The 22082-nt window shown below is 41.4% G+C and overlaps 1 protein-coding gene across 6 annotated transcripts in view; it reads left to right on the forward strand.

The window, feature by feature from the left end:
* The window catches only part of LOC136420466 (la-related protein 4-like), a 58480-nt gene that overhangs the window by 18164 nt on the left and 18234 nt on the right, over window positions 1-22082 (forward strand). For 3 of the 6 annotated variants that reach the window (XM_066407406.1, XM_066407405.1, XM_066407408.1), the window contains exons 3-12: window positions 3091-3271; window positions 4686-4880; window positions 7946-8036; window positions 11268-11404; window positions 12760-12863; window positions 13015-13125; window positions 15004-15057; window positions 17922-18215; window positions 18436-18474; window positions 19008-19102. In XM_066407406.1, coding sequence (XP_066263503.1) covers window positions 3091-3271; window positions 4686-4880; window positions 7946-8036; window positions 11268-11404; window positions 12760-12863; window positions 13015-13125; window positions 15004-15057; window positions 17922-18215; window positions 18436-18474; window positions 19008-19102 — 1301 coding nt within the window. The remainder of the gene's footprint in view (window positions 1-3090; window positions 3272-4685; window positions 4881-7945; window positions 8037-11267; window positions 11405-12759; window positions 12864-13014; window positions 13126-15003; window positions 15058-17921; window positions 18216-18435; window positions 18475-19007; window positions 19103-22082) is intronic. The other 3 variants (XM_066407409.1, XM_066407410.1, XM_066407407.1) reach the window with 2 other exon arrangements.

Consider the following 22082-nt stretch of genomic DNA (forward strand, 5'->3'; position numbering starts at 1 on the left):
AAACTCTACCTCCTCAAAAGACTCAAAAGGTTCATGTTATTGCGTAATGACCTGATCATGATCTACACATGCTATATAAGACCGATCCTAGAATACGCTGCACCTGCCTGGACATCTGGCCTCACCAAACTGCAAACTGAGAAACTCGAACAGATCCAAAAACGTGCCTGCCGGATTATTCTGGGCAACGACAACACTGGCTATTCCCACGCCCTGCAACAGCTAGGACTCAAAACACTGGCACAAAGAAGAGAGGACTTGTGTCTCAACTTTGCAAGATCTCTGATGGAGTCCAACTTCAGGGACTGGCTTCCGAGCACAAGAGGGAACATATCCGGCCGGAACACCAGAAACAAACAGAAACTCAACACACCACTCTGCCGCACCAACAGACTCAAAAACTCTCCGATTCCGTACCTCGTATCCCTGCTGAATAAGTGACTGATCTCCTTAACAATTCCATGTCTTCCCTACTCCATTGTACCAAACAGCACAATCCTGTCACGTTCGAATGTTACAATGTTTACAACGTCAGCTGTCCTTACGTCGTGTTCTGTGTTGTAAATGAAAAGTCTTTTTAAATGGCACCATTGGTAAACTTTGTATATTTGTATATAATCACATAATTTTTTATGCGAGCAAATGTGAAAATACTCGCCAATTCAGACTTGCCAGTCTGCGATGTGGTATTTGTCAATAAAGTTTCAAAGTTTCAAAGTTTCAAAGACATGACAAGTCTATATGCTTCTTGCCCCCAGTCAGCCATCTGTGGATGTGTATTGCTGGATGTGTATTGAGGCATGCTGGGATGGTATCATATCTTTTTCTGTCCAACTGCCTAGCATCCCTCCTCATATTAGGGGTATCAGATGGATAAAAATTTTCCCCCTGGAAACGCTGACAACTGGTAAAAATCTTTAATTGCGCCTGATTTGAGGCTCTTAATTTGGTACTCAACGGACAAAAAATACTTCTATTTTGGTATCAGCTGTTGCAGAAGGTTATCATACTTCAGATCGTGATCATTGACAGCGGAGATCAGCGAGGTTAAAACGGAAATACATGAATTAGACATTTTCTCGTCCCCGAAGTTATCACAAAAAGTCAGAAACTCCGGAAACAAAGCATGTCATGTATTGATCATGTGACTTGTTAGGATAGCTGGAACGAGAGGACAGCCAGCGTTCTCTTGTCGTGGAGTTGTGGGTGGAACCAGGAAGTCGGTGGGAGTGGCATGCGATCTCGGCACAACACAGTTTGGAAAGTTACAAAATTGAAGTGAACCCAAATTCTAACATTAAAATCTTAAGTACTATAACAAAGATTTTACTGTTTTTTCTGACACATAAATGTCAAGAATATGCTGTATACTGGTGTGCAGTAATACCTTTACACACGAAACCCTACCAAAACATTATCCACAGTAAAAAAGGTGGGTGCACCCAGGGTGCAAATTGGGTGCACCCAGTATTTTGAGCCCAGGTTAGAATCAAAAAGGGATTTCGGATTTTTGCTCAAACAAGACAGGATAATTTGCTGTCATGTAAGGGGCGATGCCATGTGTACATTTTGTTGTTGAAAAGTTGTGTAAAAAGTTGCATGTGAGAGGCATCCATATGTAAAGGTAGCGTGCGTAGTCCAGTGGTTAGCGATCTTGCCTCTGGAACTAGAAGCCCCGGGTTTGATCCCGGCTGTGTCGCTCACCTGACATGCACGCTACCGTTAAAGATCGCAGTCCTTAGGACGGGACGTTAAGCCGTGGTCCACTGTTCATTGTGCTTGTCGAAAAGAGCTAGGGGAATTTCCCCGGTACAATGAACCTGTAAATACTGTACATAGCGTCTGTCTTCTCTGTCACGACCAGTGGAAGGGTAGCTCATCTGTTCATTGAGTTCATTTGAGCTAAACTGGTTCGAGATCCCTTTCTTTTTCTTTGTGATGATTTGTCTGTTAGTGAGTCGTGTTAGGAACATATAAGAACAGAAACATGTTTACTTTGTACTGTATAAGGGAAATTGGCTTGATGGTAAAGGCAAGTCTTGGTGAACTAGATATGAAAACGGAAGTTCAACGTCAAAACTGGAAAGAAGTTCACATAAAAGAAATGTTAGTATGTCTAGCATAATTTGATTTTGGAAGATTTACCTGAAATAGATAAACATTGAAAGTATTTGCCTATTGCTGAGAATATTAGTGCAAATTGTAATCTCACATTATGAATGTCCTGGTCTGACAGTAATCTGTCGGGGTCGCAGAACACAGTATTTCTCCGCGACCCCGGGGGTCTATGACGCGGGTACAAAATGTAGTGCGGCCCAAACTCTTTTTTGTTGCATGTGTTGTGAGAGGCATCCATATGTAAACTGTGCTGTGTGGTGTAGAAATATGTCGGCTTTTAGACTAAGATTTGGATGGTGGACCTTTTCCGCTTAATGTATAAATGCGCCGTCTTGTGCAACCGCCTCATGGGGTCAGTCGGCTGCAGTTCAGTGACCTCTCGCAGAGCGCTGTTTCTGAACCTGGCCAGAACTGCGCTTTCACTACAATCGACAGATTTTGTCAACATTCAGGAGAACCTGCTCGGAACTCAACTAGAAATATGCTTATTTAAACACGGAAATTACGATGGTCAGCTGAAAATACTAGACAAAAGCCGACGGAGGCCCGCAGGGCACTTTAAGTGATGTCGACGCCCGCACATATAAATGGGTAAAGACCCTGATCACTTGCGTTATTGCGCATAGCTAATCATGAGGCTCGACAAAACTCACCCGCCCCAAATGTGTCAATAATGAGTTGCCGTAACGCAATACCATCGCAACGATTTTCGACAATATCGCGACGCCATCGCGATATCCGTTAATACTAACGCAATCAGTACTGTACATGCTCTTCAAACTTTAAGGACATGTACAGTGTAGTCATGATTAAGGAATGATCATGACTACATAACAGTCATGTACCAACCTGTGTGTTTATTGTGTATCTGATTCTCACATGTTCAGAGTCACTGTGGATGTAGATTTTTGTCATCTGTGCAATCCATGATCATTGTAGATTTACTTTTGACAATATCTGTGTATGTAACAGGGAACACCAACACAGAAAGGACCACTGGCATTGAATCCAAACGCAAAGGCCTGGCAAAGTCCCATCACGTCCTCCACACCAGACTCTGGCATCGGCACCAGCGAGGCATGGCAGGAGTCGGGGGAGCATGCCTCAACACCTCTGGACATGTCCATTGATGGCCCAGCTAGAGAAGGTGAAGGTAAAAATTAAGGATAGAGTGAGAGAATAAAACATGACAGCAATGTTGCAAATCTAGATTTGATGTAGATATAGGCATTATTAGCTTGAGAAAGTTGTATGGAGGCTTGTGTATTTGCAGAAAATATTTTGACATTCTGCAATATTGCAGAACACTAGAAAAAAGTATTTCTACCACTGGGAAATATATTGTTTTTGCTGGCGTGTTCTTTCTTCTTCTGCCAAAAAATCAAGTAGATGTAGGGTGATAGCTCTATTAGTGCAGAAAGATATACAGTAGAAGCCGCTTAACTGCACATCCCATTTGTCAGCGTACTTCGTGCTGAATCGTGCAATTATCTGGATTGGACTTTTGGGATTTTGGGAGTCTGTGTGATTAACAGAAGTGTGTGTTTAATACATTGTGCAATTAAATTTGACCCCATCTCATTAACTCTGCGTCTGGCAAACCCTAACGCACGAGAACGCGTCATTCAGAAACTGTAACGCGATTACACCAAAACCCTAACGCAAGGATAACGGGTTCCGAATGCGTTACCCTTGTTAACTATCACGCGAGCGGTACTGTACTACCAGGTTTGATTCACATTGCCAGAAAGATCCTACAAAATTATATTTTTCGTTATCGTTTTAATTTTGCTGTGCCATTACATCGTGTGCAAATTTCCGTCATACAGAACTTTTGACTTCAAAACAGTGTCCCCCTCTCTCAATCGAATAGCGCCCTCCCGCATTCACACGTTACGTCAAATAGTACACACACACACACACACACACACACACACACACACACACACACACACATGCTTGTGCCTATGGGGAAAAAAACAAGAAAAGCGGTCGGCGTGTATTTTATGCTTATGACCACATTTGCATAATTTATGCAGAAACTTCATATTTCCCTTACTATAAATGTTACGGATGCAGGGTTCGAAATTCTTCTTTGGAAATAGGTGCACTGGTGCACCCAACCAAAAGAATTAGGTGCACAGAAATAATTTGGGGTGCACCACATAATTTTGATGCTACTGCCTCTCTTATAAGAACTGCAATCTGTAAGTCTATTCAGATTTCAAATTGCAACCAAGCAATACATCAAATACAGTACAACAAAAGGTAATATGTCTTTTTCTGATACTTACATTTTTTGGTGCACACAGGTGCACATGCACCCAGTATTTCGAGCCCTGGGATGTCATATTTGAGGTGTAGGTAGCTTTAGGAAAGGTGACTATAACGAAATGTGTGTTGTGTTAATGAGAACCTCATTTGCATAATTTATGCCGAAACTTCATATTTTTCCAAACACCCACCATCATTGAAAGGTTCCTCAGGGTTTGTTGAAGATAGGTCTGTTTCTAGAGTACATTATAATGATGTTACAAAGACTGATATTACTTTTATTTGTCTCCCAGACACCTTCCCCTTGAATGGGGACATCACCGAGATGCAGCCAGGTGCCATGTTCCCTTCCTCTCCGAACCATACAAAGATAAAGGACCTCCAGGAATCGCCAAGCGGAGTCAACTCTTCCCCTGGGAGTGTTAGCTCTCCTCCCAGTAGTGAATATGCCTTCCCAACATCCTCCTCAGCAGGCCCAGCTGCTGCAGGTCAGTTCTACAGTTTACATTACAGCTTGTACATCTATGATCTAGTCTACCTGGGGAACGGGTTTTCTGCGCGTGAAGAATTCGCGCGTGAAAATTTGCGCGTGAAGAATTTGCGCGTGAAAAAATAAATTTCTTAAAATATGTCAGAAAATGTGTAGTATAATTTCCTTAGACAGGAAAATGTGATCCCATGATACAGATTTCCATCTGACACCTGAATTTTTGGTTTGAAAACTCCTGATTTTTAAGTCCCTTGGGAATAGGTCCCTTGGGAGTAGTTAAACTTTTTGGGGCTTGAAACCTAAACATTTGAGAATCACTTAAATCTTTAAGAAACAAATTATTAACTTACTGATATAAGGTTTTGTATTGTAAAATGTAACTATTTGAAGCTTTTCTCCATCTTATTAGCCTAATTGAATCTTTTCTTTCACGCGCAAATTTCAAACTTTTTTGCGCGTGAAAACTTAATATCTGAAAATCACTTAAAAATCTCTTAAAGATTGAAAGAACAACATTTTGAACTGTAGAATGCAACAATAGGATACTCAATATATTAATTCCATTGTGGGTCATCTTATTTCAAGTTTTAAGCTTAAAACCCCCCCAAAAGGTTTTAAATCCCTTGGTAGTCAGCTTAGATATTCCCAAGGGACCTAAAATTCAACCCCAAAATTCAGGAAACAGATGAAAAATCATATCATGGGGTAACATTTTTCTGCCTAAGAGTTTTGTAGTGCACATTTTCTGACACATTTCTTGAATTCTATCTTTTCACGCGCAAATTTTTCACACGCAAGTTTTTCACGCGCAAATTCCTCACGCGCACAAAACCCCAACCCTCTACCTGTACTGGAAGTACATTACAGCCGTGTACATCTACTATGATCTAGTCTACCTGTACTGGAAGTACAGTTTACATTACAGCCGTGTACATCTACTATGATCTAGTCTACCTGTACTGGAAGTACATTATAGCCGTGTACATCTACTATGATCTAGTCTACCTGTACTGGAAGTACAGTTTACATCACAGCTGTGTACATCTACTATGATCTAGTCTACCTGTACTGGAAGTACAGTTTACATCACAGCTGTGTACATCTACTATGATCTAGTCTACCTGTACTGGAAGTACAGTTTACATCACAGCTGTGTACGTCTACTATGATCTAGTCTACCTGTACTGGAAGTACAGGTTACATCACAGCTGTGTACATCTACTATGATCTAGTCTACCTGTACTGGAAGTACAATTTACAATTCCATTACAGCTGTGTACATCTACTATGATCTAGTCTACCTGTACTGGAAGTACAGTCTACATTACAGCTGTGTACATCCAGTATGATCTAGTCTACCTGTACTGGAAGTACAGTTTATATTACAGCTGTGTACATCTACTATGATCTAGTCTACCTGTACTGGAAGTACAGTTTACAATTCAATTACAGCTGTGTACATCTACTATGATCTAGTCTACCTGTACTGGAAGTACAGTTTACATTACAGCCGTGTACATCTACTATGATCTAGTCTACCTGTACTGGAAGTACAGTTTACATTACAGCTGTGTACATCTACTATGATCTAGTCTGCCTGTACTGGAAGTACAGTTTACATTACAGCTACAGAGTGTACATCATACCTCTACTGGAACTACCTACCCACCTATATACCTAGTCCCTTGACCTCTGGGTCGTTGGGGGGACAAGGTAGCAGTGAAGATGGACATCTGTCTCCAGGCTCGTCTGTTTCTTGCTGTAGTCAGCCAGGCTACGGGACGTCCACTCTCAGATGTTATCCTCCCAGGATTTCCTTTGTCGTCCCCTACGGCAACCTCCTTCCAGAGTGCCCTGCAGTATGGTCTTGGCCAGTTTGTCGTGGCGTGTCACGTGGCCGAACCACTGTAGCTTACGTCCCTTGACCGTTGCTAGCAGTGCTTCCTGTGGGCCAACGATGCTGCGTACAACTTGCCACACACTCATATGTCTTGTGTTTGTGGTAGGTGATGTGCAGCAGTCTCTGCATACACTTCATTTCGAAGGCCTGGATTTTCCGCTCTGTCTCTGCCAGCAACGTCCAAGTCTCACAGCCGTACAGCAGAACTGACACTACCAGGGCTTTGTAGAGCTTGTGCTTAACAGCAAAGCTGATGTTGCTGGATTTCCAGATCTTGTCCAGACGAGCCATTGCTGCTGTCGCCATGGCGATCCTTTTCAGTACTTCAGTCCGGCTGGAACCATCCTTTGTAATAGACCCACCCAAGTATGTGAATGAGTCCACCTCTTCCAGTTGTTGCCCTTTCATGAAGATGACCCCTTGTGTCTTGTCCTTGCTGTTGACCATGACCTTGCTCTTCTCAGTGCTGACTTCCATGCCGAACGACCCTGTGCTCTGTGTCAGTTTGTCTGTGAGGTCCTGGAGTTCGGTGTTGGTGCCGGCCAGGAGGTCGATGGCATCTGCAAAACGGAGATTACAGATGCGTCTGCCACCAATGGAGATGGAGGTGTGATGATCTTGCAGTGTGTTCTGTCCATAAGTTGAACAGAACTGGTGATATCAAGCATCCCTGGCGAACCCCGACTGTCGTCCTGAAGAATCCCTCACTCTGTTGTTAAGGAATACTGCACTATAAGATATTTACATTGTAACGTTGTCTCATATACTAGTATCTGCCTTTCATGTTATGTTGATGGCATCATGGTGATCAGCCAAGGATTGATGTGTTCAAAAATTCGTATTTTCGGAGAACCATAGTAGAGTGGAACTCATCAAGTACTGTAGGAACATCCACACCCGGTGTAATATAACCAGCTGCTGTGTTACGCCTAACAGCGGTTATATCGGCTATGTAGATACAGATACAGATGGTTTGAAGTGCTAGATCTAAGTATTACATGATAAGTAATTACTGTAAGATATCATATCTCTTGATAATAAAATTTGACGTGGACACAAAGACGTGGTTGCCTGTTGAAGAACCTGGCTACATTGTGCAGATATTTATGCCTAGCCTATGTGTGTGTTCATGCTGACAGTTTCAGTTCTGTGCACATGTACAGGTGAAGGAGAGGAGAGCCCGGGGGCAGCACCCATGAGTCAGGAGGAGCTGAAGAAAGTTCTCAAGTATCAGCTGGAATACTACTTCTCAAGGTATTTGTAGGGGACATTGCATTAATTTTACATGTACCAGAAATCTACATATTAACATCTATCTATTGTACAAGTGTAACTTACAGTCTCGTCCTAATGATATGAATGAGCGCTTACATGCGGCAAATCAATCAGTAAGAATGGTTGTAACCTTTGACAGATGGATTATGCAAATGAGGTCCTCATTTGCATAATGTATACTCAACTACATTCACCTTACGTAACTTCTAAATGCCACAAGTATGAAATTGCCATTATTTACCAGTATGTACTTATAGAAGTTTCTCATTTATTATGCAAATTAGGTCTTCATTTGCATGTTTCTCATCAACATTCCTATCTTCCTCAGTTACAAATGTCTCATATTTGAATGGTCCTATCATAGAACATAGTGGGTTTACAAAATTCCTCATTTATTATGCAAATTAGATTTGGGTTGCAAAATTAGCATCTTATCATACCAAGCATCACTTTAGCTATCTACATCCCAAAAATTATGATTCAGCAAACTCCTCTCTTTCGTTACAGTATTTTCTCATTAATCATGCAAATGACCATGGCATATCCAGAACACAAGATATCAAAACAGGAAGTTCCACTGCAGTACCGTAACAAGCCACTAGAGAGCCCAAGCTCTAACCATCTCATGAGTTATGCTGTTCATCCACATCCTCACATCCGCACATACAAATGCTACCGAAAATATAAACTTCTTTGCAAAGGTAATTAGAGCCCTGTGAATTGCCAACTTCACTGAGTTTAAACTAGGTAAACAGCAACAAATTCTGATAACCCCAGGGCTCGAAATTAACATTGTCCCGATGTCCCGATGACAGTAGAATTTGGGTTCGGGACAATTCAACTTACGTTTCGGGACAATTTCGGGACAATCAGAAAATTCTGAGTCAGTCCCCATCATGGTGGAACTCGATTCAGCAGAAGATTTTGCAATAACAGGCGAGAACGACACAACGCCCTCTAATGAGAATTTGTGAAACTGCAGTTTCAAATGTCGATAGAGGACTGATATTGCCCGATAATATGATAGATTAAATCCAGCATCGTGCTTTATTCTTTCTTGGGGCGAAATTAAGTACTTCTTTGTTATTTTTGCCATATTAAAAATTTTACTCAATTTGAAAAAGGTAATTGATTTTTTAAAAACTTTTTATATTGTATGTTGGAATTCTTCACTGTTTGAGAGCTTTTGTGTTTACTATACGACTATGTAATTTTGCATGTATTATATTTTTCATACAAAATGTTTGCCAACATGCAATTTTCTATATAACTGAAAAAAATATTTCTAACACACATATGTCATGGCTTGAGTTCAGGTTCAGACTTGAGTATAGGTTCTAAGCCAAACATGAACCTCTGGAACTTAATCCGGACCCCCACTAAGTTCACATCTTTGGCCCTGGTTGGGACACTTCGGGACACTTTCGGGACAGTTGAAATCCACTTTCGGGACAGTGTTGGGACAGTAGGGGAAAAAGTTAATTTCGAGGCCTAAACCCCTTCCCCGAGTACCCTACAGATACATGTATTATTTCCTATTGTCAGAATAGTGGCGTGAAGGTAAGAAATTTTAGGATGATCTTATCTTTTTTTGAATACTCTTGTCTCAATCTGTAGCCTTATCAATGCCATCCCCCGGAAAGCATGAGGTAGAGGAACTCTAAGTTTAGGCCACAAATTGACATGAATCTATCACAATTATCCTATTTGCGGTTTGGAACCTATACTTAAATATCAAGAGTCTATTTCATCATCATCATCATGGGTCTACATGGGACAGCGTTCGAAATACCCGTCTGCAATCTGCAAATTTTCAAGATTGCAGAAGAAAAATGAAGCAACCTGCAATTTTGCGGAATAAAAAAAATCAGGCTCATTGAATTCAGGATTCAATGGTTCTCAATTTAGCCTAGGAGGTTATAATATAGATTTAGCTAGCGGCGCTGTAGATAAACTGAAACCAGCGCCGAGCGAACCTGAAGGCATTTCGGTGCGTGCCGACTGCCTCTGAGGTTCGAGTTTTTTCCAGGATTTCCGACACTTTCCGTGATAACTTCGGGGACGAATCATGTGAGAAAATTTCAAATTCGTGCATTTCTGTCCTGACCTTGCTGATCTCCGCGGCCACAATCTCAGGGTCGCCAAAAGTCGGGAATTCTAGTGTTAACATGTTGCAGCAAGCATGCGATTTCTTCAGAGCCCGAACTCGGGGTGTGGGCGTGACGACAGCAGTAACAAAATGGTGGCTACTACATTAGACGGTGGTCCTTCAAGCCCAGATGACAGCGATGAAGTTGAGAACCACTCGGATTGATCTAGAGCACCGCCTTGTGAGCAAGGAGAAGGCGGAACATTTTCTCCTGCGCCGAGACAGTGGGGAGGGGGGCGCCCACGTGAAAAACAATAACATCGCCGGGCCGTCTAGAGTCTCCCCGACTGTCCGAAGTTGGAGGCCGATGTTTAAAACTGATAGCGATTTTTCGGATTTATGAGAAAAAAAATACACAGAGGCCAAGGTTTGCTTGAGATTTTTTATATTTTTTTCTTCTGTGGGCCGTGGCTGTGATTTTTGTCACAAGTCGTGCGATCTCATTACGCATCAGAACATGTACTCGTTGCAAAGATATAATGTCCTTTTCCTCCTTATCAGGCTGAGGTTACTGAATTTTTAAAAATTCCAATACACATACTTAAATTATAAACAGATATGCAATTTGATTAATATTGAATGAATACGCTTTTGCCGTGGCAATTTTCGCTATTCATTTGAATATTTTTCACACCCATGTATGTTATTCCTGTTTCAAATTCTGCTAGTAAAAATTTAAGAGTGAGAGAATAAAGAATTACAGCATTGTTGCAAAACTAGATATGATGTAAATATAAATAGGCATTAATCAAGTTGAGAAGGTTGTAGTATGGATTGTGTATTAATTTTTGCAGAAAACATTTTCAAATAGCAGAACAATTTTGACTTTCTGCAATATTGCAGAACACTGAAAAAAAGTATTTCTACCACTGTGGAGCACTAGTGATTATACAATAATTGACTGGATTATAAATTGTCTATTGCTTTGTTGATGTGTGATGGAATTTTACTAAATTTTGTTTATTCTATATTCATAAAAATCTTGTCTTGTAGGAAATAACACCTGATTTATGCTGTATTATTAATTGATGGGCAGATTGAGTTGTTTTTCTGTCCTGAAGGGAGAACCTGGCAAACGACACGTACCTGGTGTCACAGATGGACAGCGATCAGTTTGTACCAATCTGGACTATAGCAAACTTTAACCAGGTGAAAAGACTAACTTCAGACATGGAGCTCATCAAGGAATGTCTGCAAGGTGAGTTCCTCGCATTTATGCTATCACCAAGCTTTTTATCTTTGATCCCAAGTTCTGTAATTGGTTGGAACTGCTTATTTATGAATTACGACAACCAAGACATAGTGAATATGAAGTGGGTTGCAACACGTATACAGTATGTTACAAACTACAGTACCGATCTTGTCATAGTTAACAAGGCGGCACGACGGGTCAGAGTATCGTCAATGACAGGTCAGAAATTCGTCATCAGAGTTCGACTGGTCAGGGTAAGCATTAATGAGATGGGTCAGGTTTCCTTTTTATTTTGCAACCCGACAAGACAAAGCAATTTGTCACCTGTGGCACCAGTGTGGGTTGCGATGTTGCCCCAAAATACTGACCATTGATCGAACCGAATTTGGCAACCAGCGTGACTAGCTTTGTAATTTTCAGGATCCAAGGACCTTGTTCTAAGTAGATTAGTGCATACTGATGTACTAACATGGATACTTAAATCAATGTTGTTTTGGTGACATTGTCAAGACATGCGTTCGTTTATTTTGTGTGCATTTTCGAAGATAAATACAAATCCCGATCCCTATTAAATGATTGAGGTACGTTTCACTTCCGGTAGCTTCGCTTGTTTTGACGGCTGTCTGCCGGGCCGATCGGCGTGCCATGCGTTGCTGTGAAACTACCGGTATATTGTTTCGTTTTCCGGATTGATCGCTGTTGACAGTTTTTCTCTGATGATTTGTAAATGTGTACCCCACGGCCAGCGCTAGCCGAGCAGGGTAACCATGAAGTTAAATTGTCAATATAATTGATGATTTACGAAATGCGGGCAAGATCACCCTCCATTTCCGGGTCGTTTTTGGTATTGGCAATTTCCTGCCCAGCGCGAGGCAAATCAGTTCTCCTCCCACTGTCCTGTGATGTTTCCCCGGCCTGTATATGAATGGTCCGTCACTTGATAACTCTGACCTGACATAGAACCGACCTTTCCCTGTCAATGACTAGTCAGAAACTGTCGCTGACGGAATAATGAGGGTCAAAAATCATCAGTGACTTGTCAGACAAGTGTCAGTGATGTTGATGGATGTTAACTATGACGAGATCGGTACTGTAAAAAGGCAACATTTGCACGAGCAAAGACAGCATATTTCAGCCATATCTCTCCCCATGCAAAAGTTACACCAGACTGGGCAAAACTGAAATACTCCAAAAAAATGCTGCCGAAGAGTGATCTATTGCAAAGTCATTCCAGCCCGAAATGGAGCTTCCCAAATTTGATCCCCTATGGAAGAATGGACTCTTCACTGTTGTATTCTATATATACCCATTTTTCGGAGTGGTCTTTGTATACCATGTTCACTGTTTATTGTTCTGTCCAGAGTCTCCAATGGTACAAGTGGATGACAAGGGAGAAAAGGTGCGACCTAACCAGAAACGCTGCATTGTCATTCTCCGTGAAATTCCAGAGTCAACCCCTCAAGAGGTCAGCATCTATATCATCCCACATTTGTCGGTCCTTTTTGTCAGCAAGTGTCTTGACAAATAGACAAATATTATTTCTCTGTCACCTTTGATGCTGCTCAAAAAAAGTTGCAAATGTATTTTGTTGGTTATGAATAAATCTTATTTTTTAGGCTGTGGAGGGTCTGTTCTCAGGACAGAATTGTCCAAAGTTCTCTACCTGTGAGTTTGCACACAATGACAGCTGGTTCATCACATTTGAGTCGGACACAGATGCTCAGAAGGTAAGGGGAATGTTCTTCCCATATGTGCTGGTTCAAAACGCCTTGTAATTTGTATGCATGTCCTCCGTATGAAAAACGTCATGGTTAAATCATATTTTTGTATAGCCCTCATGATTCTATTTCATCCTTGATTGCTGTTGTATGATCATACAGTAGATTCAGCATATCTGTATAGCCCAATTGTCCGCACATTTTATAGGACAGTCCAGAATTTACGACAGTCCGGAATAACGCCAGTAACACCCCAATTGAACTTTGTAATAATGTTTTGCTGACATTCAACTTTATTTTGTGGTGAACCCAAAATCCTTTTGTGCACTTCCTTTATTTGGTCGGGTGCACCTGTTTCCAAGAATGAATTTCGAGCCTTGATATGCGTGTCCGGCTGTTTTGCAAGTGCCTATAACAGCCTGTATCGACAACTTGCGGGCCCATAACATGCCTGTCAAGCGTTCTAACGAAAAATAACCGTCAGATGCAGCAAATTAAGATTTTTTTTGCGTCTGACGATTTCGTAAGTGCCATTGGTGCTTGTCAACAAAGGGCCGACTACCACTGGAGCCCTCGCGTGTCGGGAACGGGAAACGCATTGATGTCTAATGCTTAGTAACGGGAAATGACCTTTTTAACAGTGACAATTTTGGTCATTTTTAAGCGATATGGTGTCTTTATGCCTTAGATACCCACTTTGCTTACTTTTAACGTATAGTTCTGGGTCATTATACGATGTACATGTATATAGTTGGACAAAATTCAATACAATACTTGGTGATCGTTGAGGAGATTCATCAGTCACGTATAGTAACAATTACAAGAATATTCATCAATCAGTGACTTAGAAAGGTTACGAGATAAGCACCTCCAAATTTTCGATGTCTACTGTACATCTTGATCACGGAGTGACCTAGTCTCGCGAGAACACAAAACTAGGATGAGACTTGTGAAGATCGGCCCGATCCCGGACATTATAGAGATCATAGACCTAGAATCACGTAAGGCCCACAGGAAGATCAAAGAGGCAGTCCACATCCAGTTGGAACGTACTGGGATGAACCGTACCGAAGGTTGGGAGCTGCCCAAGTCCTTCTTACACCTGCTCCACAAGGAGGCGGGGGAGGCAGGACGATCTTCACAAGTCTCGTCCTAGTCTCGTGTTCTCGCGAGACTAGGTCATTCCGTGATCAAGATGTACAGTAGACATCAAAAATTTGGAGTTGGGTATCTCGTAACCTTTCTAAGTCACTGATTGATGAATATTCTTGTAACCAATACTTGGTAAATGGTTTGGTGTTTTGGTATTCTATACAATTTCCCGAATTATACAATAACAAGAAATACAAATAACTGGCTTCCACTGTACATATAGAATACAACAAGGTGTATTCCGTATTGCCCGAGGTTCCGGCCCGACCGCGAGTCGTATCGCCCGACGGCTGATGCGACCCGTGGGAGGGCCGGGACCGAGCGTGATGCGGAATACACCTTGTTGTATTCATTTATTTCATACCAACCCAAAAAAACACACATTTCAATGCAAAATGCGGCTGAAGTTGAGAGAGTTTTTTGTCCTCGAACAAAGAAATTGTAACAACGATTACAATCTCCGAATCCGGCATTCAAATTTTGCATTCAAAATATTCTATGGAAGCCCGTGTGATATAACTTAAAAGAACCCTGTGTGACACGGAAAATTATCACATGGTCCGGAACACCCGTACGGTATTGAACGTTTTTGCGGTCCAGGTATGACATAAAACTTAAGGTAATACAATTCAGACATTGTCTTGTCCTCACGCAATTCAGTATGGAGTACTTTAAGTTTTCAGAACAACTGATTTATGCTATCAATGTTCTACAGTAAGTTATGTTTTTCTTCAGGCTTACAAATACCTACGTGAAGAGGTCCGTGAATTCCTTGGAAAGCCCATCATGGTAAGGAAGAGCCAATCTAGTGACTAGTCTTCACAAGTAGTTAGTGTTTGTCTGTCTGTCTGTTGGTCAGCAAGATAACTCAAGAACGGCTTAGTGTGACCAAAACTGGAAATGATTAGATTTTGTGCCCTCTAGCAACTTCCCTACATGTAGGTACTGCAGCGGAACTTCCAGTTTTATTATCTCGTGTTCTGGACTTGCTATGGCCACGATTTTTGGGCGGTAGATAGCTCTCATGCTCAGGAAGAAGTCACAGAAGTTGTGGCCCCTGTTGCAACCAATTCAGAAATGGCAGGGGTAAAGCTGTGTACTGGTACACTGTACCGATACAGTACCGGGTACAATCAATTAGGTACAGGTCCAAAATACCTAACCCTGCTGTATCCGTACTGGACCTGACTCAGGGGATGGCCACTTTGACAGATAAAATTACTATGAAATTACCGTGTCAGTGCTCTAAAGCCACTCTAAAGCACAGAAAACACATTTTGCATGGCTGGAGTCAAATTGTCATCTGTGTTTTCATCAAAATAATACCTAGCACAATCAAATATTATGTTTTTACCAGTTCAAACATGCCTTTGTCCTTATTGAAAATCTAGCATTTTCCAAACAAGTAGTTTAGGTACAGATTCAGGTCCGGACCTGTACCTGAACCCGTGTACCTGTACCTAAAATTTGTTTAGGTACACAGCTCTAGGCAGGGGCCTTTTTGTCAAAATTGTTTCAATGAAGATGACTCGAGATGGGAATAATAGCTTTTCAGGATTTTTGGTATGTACATTGTAGGTAGTTTAGACAGATAAGAAAAGAAAAAAAATCCAAATTATGCAAAATAGGAGGATATCTTCTATCATTGCAGTGTTTTCAATGTATCTCTTTACCTGGACATGCTGTGGTCTTGACATATGGGTGGCAGATAACTTTTGATGTGAGAAAAAAGTGTGGGAGGTTTGGGCCCCCAAACATATAATTTTGGAACTGCAAGGGCATTTTTATCAAAATATCCCAAAGTGGATAACTGAAGAAAGGAAAGATGGATTTCCATCAATTTAGGCATGCAGGTAGCTTAGGCAGAGATGTACATGTAGATAGTTAGATATGTATTGTGCAAATAAGGACTTAATTTGCAAAATCAATGAGGAAATTCTATGATTCCATTGTTTTTCTTAACAGTTCCTGGACTTCAAATGTAACACATGGCAGCTGGAACATAAACAAATACTAAATGTGCTCAGTGATGAATGATGGTCAGGGGTCTCCCCAGAAATTTTTAGGGGAGTGGTGCTCCCATTTTTAACAGAGGCTGAGAGGGCGCAAAGTGCTCGAAAGTCGCGCACAGCGCGACAAGGAGGGGGGGAGAGGTTTGTAGAGGGGGGGGATCACCCCCCTTTCCAAATTAGAAGCTATTGCATTTTGGCCATCTTAAATGCAATTTGAGGCCTTCTCCTGGAACTTGAGCTGTAAATCTTACAGAATTAAGAGACAGAAAATCTGTTGCATTTTGCCTTTATAAATTGAAATTGGAAGCTTTCTCCTGCAACTTAGGCTGTGAATGTTACAAACTAAAGATAGGATCAGAGGATCAAGCCCAAATTGTTTTAAATTATTATCAAAATTAGGTTATTTAAAAAGATTATTAAAAAAAAATAGAATAAAAAATTATGACTATTCATACAATTAACGTTATGTAATGAATTTGAAATAAGAATTAGAAATTTATGCCAGTAGAACATTATTCATTAGTACATGCACAATCAATAAAAACCATTTAAAAAAACTTAATAGGTTTTGCTATTTATTTAGAATGTTGCCATCAGAAAATGCTTGGTTAATTTTTCAAAATCAATAATGTTACAATCGCCACAAAACTGCTCCAATTATCGTCACAAAATGCGATCTATGCCGAAACTGTGTTTGGGGATTTCCCGCCATGTGATCACATGATATCTTGTATCAACCAATCAGAGCGCATGTTTTCATGACGCCGACCAATCAGCGCTTAGATTTATGCATATTAATGAGTAAACAAGATGGCCGCCGGTCGGCGATTGTCGCTAGCCAGCTGTAATAAAGTCAAACCCCGGCGTAAAATACGACTCGTCTACGCTACAAAAGCAGAATTTTTACGGGAAAACAATTAGAGGAATAGATTATCCGCCGAATACGACCACAAATGACGTCAAATCGCGGCAGATCACAACGTAGGGGCTGAAATGCTCGGCCGAAAATCTTGTTTTCCTTCAGTATTTTTACTGGCTTTCTTTGATTGAGTCTTGAAAAAACAGGTTTTAATGAGATCAATGCATGTCAAAGGCACCGATATCCATTGCTTGCAAGCATAACAATAACAAGAAACAAAGGAGTGTGATTACCCAGCGGCAGACGGCGTCCCCACGTCCGTAAGTACAATACAAAGCCAAAATTGGGGTGACTGTGTTGCGATAATTATTTTCCGATGTCTCGGCAAAGTATGTGTGTAGCGGTCGGGAGTTAACAGTCGGGAGTATCGACGCCGCTCCAATTTTTCGCAATTTTTATCCTCAAAAATACAAAGAAAAGACCCTAAATTTGAAAATTTTGGGAGAGGCGCTGGGAATTTTGGGAGAGGCGCAGCACCCTTGCACCATTGCGTAGGGAGACCCCTGATGGTAATCTTATACTTGTGACAGTTATACATGTAAGTATAAGTTAGTTGAAGGTGAACATCACCATGGATAAATGATGTAAATGTAAAAGTCATTTGCATACAGTTTACAAAAGCTCTAAACATTTCATAGTAGCATGTGGTCGCCAAACTCTTGTTGAAGTATATATTTTACTTCAGAATCTTCATTATGTTTAATTATTTCATCCTCAATTAGGCCAGAATAAAGGCTAAGCCTTTGATGCTGGGCACAGCTGTACCAAAGAATGGGATGAAGATGCCAGGTGTCGGACCTCAGGCTACAGCCATAACCTCAGATCCCAATCTCTACACCAGACAGCAGGGAGGAGGGGGGAGTGGGAGTGGTGGTGGTGGTGGTGGTGGGTATGGTGCTTTCCCACCCTACTCAGCACCTCCCATGTACCCAGCCAGTCCCCAGGCAGCCTACATGTTCAACACATTCTCCATACCACAGTGGGCAACAAGTCCTCACTTCTTTAGCCCAGATGTGGTGAGTACTTCATTATGATACTACTTCTATATAATGTAATGAAACTAGGTATTCCTACTCACGTGGCATTATCATTCAGAATGATGTTGGTACCAAAATATCCTCGGTCAGATGAAGAGCACAGTTAGTAGTTGCTTCTTGGCCACTTGCAGCTGTGAATTTTGTTGCAAGTGGAACTGTTACAGAGTAAAGTCAATGTTTTTCTTCTCCTTGTGATCAGTTGTCCCAGCCAAGGAAGAATTTGAGGCAATATGATCTGGTAAGTTAATATAACCTTTATTTAGACAGTACAGATTATACAGTAACAATGTACCATGCTAAATGGGGAGGGGCGAGCTATGACACTGTCCTCTTATGATACGTGATTAATTTATGGCGATGTTGTGCACACTTTATTCCTGGTTGGCACATTCTCTAGTTGAAATCCCCAATCATATAGCAGCAGAGGAAGTAAAGGTACACTACACTGTACATTGTACATGTACAGCACAGTTTTATGTGACTGGGTTAACATTGAATATCCCTGGTGGAAGTGCAGGACAAGTGGCATTGCTCCTGGTGGTGTCAGATATCTCTCCAGTTTCTTTGTTCTTTGAAGAAAATCTTCACAATCCAGTCATGAACTAAATAACTGCCAAGAGAGATATTCTGCACCGCCAGAAGGGATCCTGTCCCACCATAAAGGATTCCCGCACTGCCATGGGAAATCCTACGGGAAAGATGGATTCATGGAAAGCTGCAGTGTATATGATACATGCCTCTAAGATAGATCTGTCTATTTTTCTTTTTTAGACGCCATTTCAAAGCAATGGTTTCCCTGCATCACCAACCTACAAAACTCCCATCAACACCTCCAGTCCGAGGGGCCATCAGGGAATAAGGAATAGGTATGTTATTAGTGTTATTATTGTCATATCTACATTTACAGTAACACCTTATCCCTGAAAGTTTCCTTGATGATCCAAAAGGCAAAAAAATTAGGGTTGGTAGGTAGGGTTTCCCTTTCTTTTATTTTTTACTGGTGACATCAGTACATCAAAATAATGCACTGACTGTTGGCCTCACAGTGCTTGGGCCAGCCTCCTTGCTAGTGCACTCAATCCTCATGTGGTTAAACCAAGGAGGTTATATAGACCCTTGGAGCTGAAACAGTGTGGTACCATGATGGTAGTGGCAGCATCCATAAGCAAGCAAGTAAGCAACCATGGTAGTGGCAGCGTCATCCATGTTGATCCATTTAGTGGGTTTTGGGCCACTGCCACATTGTACTCAACTAAATCTACTAAACCTTAAAAGTACCCCTGGAACAAAATTACCAATTGACAAAATTGACAGGTGAATTATTAAGAATATGCATATATAATAATCACTAAATACAATAGCATATGTCATTGTCCAGTTGCTATCTCACTGTCACAACATTTTAACAACTTTCTTTGTTTATTCTATAATAATTGTGGCAAAGTTAAGAATTTTTTTTCAAATCCCAGCTTACTAAAGGGACTCATTCATCACTTGCAATTTCTAATGTTGCCAAAACAAAAGAAAATCAGCGCTAGTAAGTGACTTCGCCCATAGAAATACAATTACGACTCAAACACTGCCTTCTACCAGTATTTGCCGGTACTGCAGATGATGGGTCATTACTCTCACCCATTCTCGCAAACTGTTAAGGGCAACAAAAATATTAACACCTCAAATTATGCTGTGTCCGATGATGCGACGTGGACGCCTCGCTGCCTCGGCTAGCGTCAGGGCCACCCGAAGAAAACGGCATCACATGGTAGTGGTATTATGTACTTGTACTCATAATGAAGAGTGTACTTTATCATGATAGACGCTACTGTAAATAGACGAACAATTTTTTTTTCACGCGCAAAATAAGATCAGGATCAAGATAGGGATTCAGTCAAACCTACCTAGGCGACCACCTTTTCAACGCGACCACCTGGCCGTGGCGACCGCTTTTTCTCGGTCCCGAAAATTTTCCCCATAGGCACAAACATTAAGCTGCCTGCCCAAGGCGACCACCCGTCCAACGCGACCGGGACCGCCACAAATTGGAACCGCACAGCGCACAATCCCTGCCCATGGCGGCCGCCTAATTTTCAAACGTGTGGTGACATCGGATCATTTTGCTATAAGATTTCACGGAAATGTTTTCAAGACTTTGAAGGTCAAAAATAAGGACAAAAATATATGGAATAGCAATGTTATAGCATCGATTCCTCCATAAAACGTTCCCCCTATAAACATTGTAAAGACAAATGTTTGTGATGTTGTTGTGCCTATCGTAATCTTATAGTTTACCGCAAAGAGTTCGGTTTAAACTCAATTTTCAAAACGAATACGTAGTGCATGGCGTCTAAAAGTCAGATTTCACAGAAATTACTATCTATTTCTTGTATTTTCAGCAAAAATGTGTCTGTGTCTTACTAAATTCCGCCGAAAAATGACTTCGCGGCGGGCAAAACATCGGGCGAGAAATGTTGTTCCTTGGTCCCGACGCCATCTTGGATTTGGCGCGGCCCGGATTTGGCGTACCGCTGACCTTTCTTAAACACAATGCTTATGTGTATGAACATTTACGAATACTCTAGTTATTGATGAAAATTAATATTCTTATTTTCTTTTTATTTCCATAAATCTCACAAACCTTTATTGGACGCTGTGCGTTCTGCTGCGCTGACTAATACCTTTCGATGCGGTCGCACAGAGCTTGGCGGCATGGCGCGACGAAATCACACCGTTCCATTTTCATCTTTAGCTGTCAGATCGAAAACTTTTTGCCCCTTTTATCCAGCGGTCGGCGCCCCAAAAAAGGCTGGGGCCAGCAGGTATTTTCTAGGGATTTGTCTTAGGCCTTAAAACTTCGATGATGTGCGTGTGTGTGTGTGTGTGTGTGTGTACTATTTAATGTACGTGTGAATGCGGGATGGCGCTGCAAGATGATCGAGGTAACCATTGTTTTGTAGTCAAAATTATGACGAAAATTTGTACACGATGTAGCGGTATAGCGTTACAATTATTACAACGATAACGGAAAATGTAATTTTTGTAGGATCTTTAAATTTCTGTCAATGAGAATTGAACTTGGTGGGGGTCATGCTGTCTAAATTCACATAATTTTCCATCCATTTTACGTACTGTATTTGAAAACCTCGACCTGGAAACATGTTGTGAGTGGAATCTTCTTCATGGCGACCACCGTCCTGTCCATCGCGACCGTTTTTGCTCGGTCCGCCGGGTGGTCGCCTTGGGCAGGTTTGACTGTATACACACAAACCTGCGGGGCATCGATGCATAACACGAAACCCCCACTGTATGGAATCCAACATGGCGGCTGAATATTTACGTTTTCTGCGGAGAGCATCTTTCTGACGAATTTTGGCAGAATAAAACAAGTTGACTGTGGATGTAAAGAAGTAAAAAAGTATCGGTAACTTTATTAACTTGTTTGGTTGGCGGTCAATTACTGTGTTTTGATTGAAAATTTACGAGTGTGAGACCGTGTCTGTCCATGCATCTGTCTCAAATTGAAGTTATAGACTGCTTGTAAAACTCTTCCTATCTTCAGATTGCTGTTGATAGGGGAACAGGGAGGGATAGCAACTAAGTTTTTTTCGAAGTGTTCCTCCCTGAGCCTGTGTCTTCAGATGTTGGGGTGGGCCTTCCACCCCAACATCTGCTTGGAAATAAGGTATAACTGCCATTCGGCATAACAGGCTAGGCACGCTGGCCATGATTGTGTGATTCGAAAATGATATTTTTTGCACCTTAATCATATTTGACAAGAGTGCAGGAAAGGCAGTTTTTCTTGAGTTCATCGACAGTATATGCACTTGACAGTGATGAAATCTTGTGTTG

The sequence above is a fragment of the Branchiostoma lanceolatum genome, chromosome 15 (assembly GCF_035083965.1).
Source record: "Branchiostoma lanceolatum isolate klBraLanc5 chromosome 15, klBraLanc5.hap2, whole genome shotgun sequence".
NCBI classification, from domain to species: domain Eukaryota; kingdom Metazoa; phylum Chordata; class Leptocardii; order Amphioxiformes; family Branchiostomatidae; genus Branchiostoma; species Branchiostoma lanceolatum.